General features: G+C 44.9%; 1 protein-coding gene across 1 annotated transcript; it reads right to left on the reverse strand.

The window, feature by feature from the left end:
* Window positions 1–2,548: 2,548 nt before the first annotated feature.
* On the reverse strand, window positions 2,549–6,148 carry LOC112071757 (mucin-2-like; the record flags this gene model as incomplete). The annotated part of the gene is made up of 4 exons (XM_024139191.2): window positions 6,038–6,148; window positions 4,206–4,296; window positions 3,887–3,990; window positions 2,549–2,765 (listed from the first exon to the last, which is right to left on the reverse strand). Coding segments are annotated over exons 1-4 (523 nt in total), but the record flags the coding sequence as incomplete, so codon positions are not given.

Consider the following 6,148-nt stretch of genomic DNA (forward strand, 5'->3'; position numbering starts at 1 on the left):
AATAAAAGGCAATTGAATAGGTCAAGGCCTTACACAGAAGCCCATTTTCAGAATTTTCACTTCCCTTTTGAAAGTTTGCTGCCAAATGAGTTCTGTTTTACCTGCAACAGAATTAAAGTAATCGAACAGTTTTAGAAACTTTAGAGTTTCTATCCCATAGTAATAATAATAAGCATATCGTATGATCTAGAACAGAGTACGAGGCCGTTAATTTGGCACGATTTTTTCCCAAAGTGAAACAGCACCCCTATTACTAAGAGTTCTGGTATGACTCGAGTTCACTTGCGCATGTAAACCTAGTCTGTATTTGCTGTATGACTCGATATTTCACCAATGCGCCCGTCCCCTCTGGCGCCTCTGGCCAGGTAAATCATGTTTGGTATTGTTGCTCTGGCCTCTGCCTTGGCGGACACTCTGTGCGCCCTCTGCCTGCCAGGGTAAACCCATGGTAATGTAGTGTCCCTGTCCCTCTGGCCCTCTGGCCAGGGTAAACCACATGTAATGTGTGCCCTGCCTCGCCCTCTGGCCAGGGTAAACCACATGGTAATTGTGTTGCCTGTCCCCTCTGGCCCCTCTGGCCAGGGTAAACACATGGATAATGTTAGTGTGCCCTGTCCCCTCTGGCCAGGGTAAACCAACATCGTAATTTTGTGTCGCCTGTCCCTTCTGCCCTCTGGCCAGGGTTAAACCACATGGTAATAGTGTGTGCCCTGTCCCCTCTGCCCTTCTGGCCAGGGTAAACCACATGGTAATGTAGTGTTGCCCTGTCCCTACTGGCCCTCTGGCCAGGGTAAACCAATGGTAATTAGTGTGCCCTGTCCTCTGCCCTCTGGCCAGGGTAAACCACATGGTAATGTAGTGTGCCCTGTCCCTCTGGCCCTCTGGCCAGGGTAAACCACATGGTAATGTTGTGTGCCCTGTCCCCTCTGGCCCTCTGCCAGGGTAAACCACATGGTATGTTGTGTGCCCTGTCCCCTCTGGCCCTCTGGCCAGGGTTAAACCACATGGTAATGTAGTGTTTCCTTCCCTCTGCCCTCTGGCCAGGGTAACCACTGATGTTAGCTGTTGTATCCATCTGCCTAGAGCTATGGACTATAGTCCACCTTGGCCCTGTGTACATAGCTATTGTGCTGCCCTGTCCCCTCTGCTCTGGCCATGGGAAACCACATGGCTAATGTTAGTGTGCCCTGTCCCTCTGCCCTCTGCCAGCGAAACCACATGTAATGTGTGTGCCCTGTCCCTCTGGCCCTCTGGCCAGGGTAAACACATGTAATGTTGTTTGCCCTGTCCCCTCTGGCCCTCTGGCCGAGGTAACCACATGGTAATGTAGTGTTGCCCTGTCCCTCTGGCCCTCTGGCCAGGGTAAACCACATGGTAAATGTAGTGTGCCCTGTCCCTCTGCCCTCTGGCCAGGTAAACCACATGGTAATGTAGTTTGCCTGTCCCTCTGCCCTCTGCCAGGTAAAACCACATGGTAATGTTGGGCAGCCTATTTATAGTGCATTTATATTTTTTAGGAGAAAATTGAATGTGATCAAATTCGGGTTTAGTTATATTCAAACTTGGTCTGGCTGGCTGGCTGGCTGGCTGGCTGCTAGGCTACCTTGACCTTTTCAATCCAAAATGATTACCTGCAGTTTGTAAAATTACAGTATGTGGGTCCAAAAATCACCCGAGTATTGCAGTTGCAATGAAATGGCCTTAAACACTTAACCACTTGACTTGAGGACTCGAAACCCAAAATTAGGGAACTTGGTGACTTGACTCGACCTGAGCTGTTGAATTTACTGGTACTTACCCATTATTACACAGCTGACATTTAATGTTTTATTCAGCTACTTGTAAAATAGTTACACAGCTGACATTTAATGTTGTGCTCAGCTACTTTAAAAATAGTTACATAGCTGACATATGATGTTGTACCAGCTACTTTAAAATAGTTACATAGCCTGACATGATTGTATTCAGCTACTTTAAAATAGTTACACAGGTGACATATGATGTTGTACTCAGCTACTTTAAAATAGTACAATAGCTGGACAATAATGTTGTATTCAGTAATAATGAGTGCATGTACCAGCAGGCAGAAGCATCCGTCGGTGCAGTGTTCCTCACAATGCTGGTTCCTCTTTGGTTGGAGCAGGTATCAGTGCAGGACGGACCACACTCTGGTACTGCATGCCTTAAAGGGACACGTCTTCACTGCTCAACACAGACAAATAACCCTGGTCACAAATCTGTTTCTGATCTTCATTACTTCACATGTTCACGTATTCTTCATTGCATCATTGGAAGGGAAAATTGGGATTTGCTCCTCAGTTTCAGTCACATAAATGAAATACTAGTGCATGTCAAAGGAAGAGACCCTATCGATGACCTAAGGCAAAGCATTATTGCATGTCAAAGGGTTTACTTTGAGTTACAACACAACTCTGACTGGGATTGTTTTTACCTACATCCAATCTACCAACAGAGCAATACAAACAAACCATCCAAAAATAAAACAAAAGGATATGCAAAACAGTGATGCCAAAAAAGATTCCCTTACAGCAGAAGGTGGCTCTTCCACTCTTGGGTTTCGCCCCTGCGTGAGCACACTGGCGGGAGTACTCTGACATGGTGGGGCAGGCGCAGCTGGCACTGCTGCTGCTGTTGCCACAGTGACACATGTCTCTGCCACAGGCCTTGTATGAAGAGTCTGTTGCAATCAGGTCCTTACAGCTACTGAAGGCAAGACTGGTGAGAAGCTGCTCACAAAGTTTGGTCTGAAAGGATGAAGAAGAAGAAGATTTACTAGAGGGAAACATAGGGAATTGATTCTTGATCCCACCTCTATGCAGACGCGACACCATTCTGTATACTTCTGCCCTTCTTTGGACACTGTGTTAACTAACCTCCCAGATGAGCTTCAATGCCATACAACCTCTCCTTCCGTGGCCTCCAAACTGCTCTTAAACGCTAGTAAAACTAAATGCATGCTCTTCAACCTATCGCTGCCCGCACCTGCCCGCGCCCGTCCAGCATCACTACTCTGGACAGTTCTGACTTAGAATATTGGGACAACTACAAATACCTAGGTGTCTGGCTAGACTCTAAACTCTCCTTCCTAACTCACATTAAGCATCTCCATCCAAAATTAAATCTAGAATCTCTTCCTATTTCGGAACAAAGCCTCCTTCACTCATGCTGCCAAACATACCCTCGTAAAACTGGACTATCCTACCGATCCTTGACTTCGGCGATGTCATTTCACAAATAGCCTCCAACACTCTACTCAGCAAATTGGATGCAGTCTATCACAGTGCCCATCCATTTTGTCACCAAAGCCCCATATACTACCACCCACTGCACCTGTACATAGCCCATCTGTTATTAGCCCATCCAACTACCTCATCCCATACTGTCTATTTATTTATTTTGCTCCTTTGCAAAGCACCCCAGTATCTCTACTTGCACATTCATCTTCTGCACATCTATCACTCCAGTGTTTAATTGCTATATTGTAATTACTTCACCACTATGGCCTATGTATTGCCTTACCTCCCTTATCTCACCTCATTTGCACACACTGTATATATACTTGTTTTTCTCTATTGTGTTATTGACTGTATGTTTGTTTATTCCATGTGTAACTCTGTGTTGTTGTTTGTGTCGCACTGCTTTGCTTTATCTTGGCCAGGTAGCAGTTGTAAATGAGAACTTGTTCTCAACTAGCCTACCTGGATAAATAAAGCTGAAATAAAAATACGTAAATAAAATAAAATAATGTATTGATCAAATGTCAGCCATGATGATGTTGATATTGATATTTTAAACTAACAGTCATGTTTAAATGTAATGAATAAGAACTGTTAAATGTTCAGCTCAGCTCTAATCTTGTAAGTACCTGGTCTTCACACTGCTCAGTGTGACCAGGGATTTCTGTACAGGTCTCAGTTGGGCCATTCATCTTCCAATTATCTCCATAGTCGATTGTCTTCAGATAATCACCTGTGGATGCATAAACKGTTTCGTTTTACCAGTTTCATTCCCCTTACAAACAGTCTCTGTCATCATGTGTTTTGTGTTTTTGTTAACCCTTTCATARAATGGTACCTAGAAATATACTTTATAACCCCTTCCTAACCCATAGATTGAACCCACACATTCATAAACAGAACAGGAGCGTAATCCGCCCCTCTAAGACATTTGGTGGMTTTGTTTACCATTCKWAATGAACTCGTCGTAAATCTGGACTCCGTTGAAGTCTCCACACAGCCCACATGTCTGATTCTGGAACTTTGAGTCCAGCTCCACCTATAACACCAATGGAAGACGACTGAGGGTTAATGCATTGCAAGCTAGCTGTTGAAGTGCCTACAGCAGTTCATATATACCTACATTTTACATACAGCTAGCTGTTGAAGCACCTACAGCAGTTCATATGTACTGACATTTCACAGGTTTCAACTGTTCTAGCCTGGGTACCAGTCTGTTTATGCTAACATTCCACTCCTTGTTCTAGCCTAATTGGACTCCTTGAAGATCTCCACACAGCACCAATGTCTGATTCTGGAATTTGAGTTCCAGCTCCACCTATAACACCATGGAAATGACTGACTGAGGTGTTAAGCACTTGGCAAGCTAGCTGTTGAAGTGGCTACTGCAGTTCATTATATACTACATTTCACATACAGCTAGAATGTGGGAGCCCTAAGAAGTTAATATATACAGATGGGGAGAAAGTATTTGATACACTGCAATTTTGTAGGTTTTCCTACTTACAAGCATGTAGAGGTCTGTATTTTTATCATAGGTACACTTCACTGTGAGAGATGGAATCTAAAACAAAAATCAGAAATCACATTGTATGATTTTTTTTTAAGGTAATAAATTGCATTTTATTGCATGAGCATAAGTATTTGATCACTACAACCAGTAAAATTCCGGCTCTAAGACTTGTTAGTTTTTTCTTTGAGAGTCATACTGTTCCTCTTTCCACGGTTCTCTACTCTGGTTTATCTCTAACTGTCCGCTCAGTGTACTTTTTGAAGTTTAACTCTGCTTACCTGTTACTCTATCCTCTCCTTTTCTTTTCATCATTTACGCATCCACCTTGATCAATAGCAGGCTCACTCAAACAGACTCCACCCTCACTCAAATGGCCAAGAACAGATACGTCAGGGATACGGGGCAGAGGCAGATGTTAAATGCGCTATTGCAGCTGGGGATAAATCGTACGAGCCTTGCCCACACATGGCGGCTGGGTATTGGGTAGGGCTAGGGCTGGTTTACATTTCACAGGCACAATTATGAAACATGCGAGGCTGTTTGTTGAGGAAGACCCTACTGGTCCAGCGAGACACCTGCTGTCTGGTTTCACTTACTTAAGATCGGCTAATAAAGGCAACTGGAATTTTTCCTGATTATTTATTTGGCCATGCTGGCAATATATTGGAAATGGAAGCGCAAGTTTTTGAGAACATGTATCGGTGCGACACTGCATCCGTTCTTGTGGTATATGGGGCTCATGCACAGCATCTCACGGTCGACGCGAGGGATCATGATAGATGACATGAAGGTGTGACGCGGAATCAGCCCTAGAATCTATCAAGCGCACGTGCACTGGTCATATAGGCTCGTAATGTAGAGCTGAGGGACTCTTGGGGACATCTAAAGAAAACCATTAGTAACACACTACACCGGGCATGGATTTAAAATCCTGCACGTGACGCAAGGTCCCCTGCTCATAGCCAGTGCATGTCCAGGCCCGTCTGAAGTTTTTGCCAATGACATCTGGATGATAGAGGAGGAATGGAGAAGGTCAATGTGAAGTCTGATGAGAACAAAAATAGAGCTTTTTGGTCTAAACTCCACGCGCCGTGTTTGGGAGGGAAGAAAAGGATGAGTACAACCCCAAGAACAACCATCCAACGTGAAGCTGGAGGTGGAACATATCTTTGGGGATGCTTTCTGCCAAAGGGGGACAGGCGACGCTGCACCTGATTGAGGGGAGGATGGATGGGGCCATGTAACGCGAGATCTGGCCACCACTCGCCTTCGCCTCAGTAAGAGCATTGAAGATGGTCGGGCTGGGTGTTCGCAGCATGACAACCGAACCCGAAACACACAGGCCAGGGCACACTAAGCGAGGCTCGTAAGAAGCCAT

This window comes from Salvelinus sp. IW2-2015, unplaced genomic scaffold, assembly GCF_002910315.2.
Source record: "Salvelinus sp. IW2-2015 unplaced genomic scaffold, ASM291031v2 Un_scaffold1708, whole genome shotgun sequence".
Taxonomy (NCBI): Eukaryota; Metazoa; Chordata; class Actinopteri; order Salmoniformes; family Salmonidae; genus Salvelinus; species Salvelinus sp. IW2-2015.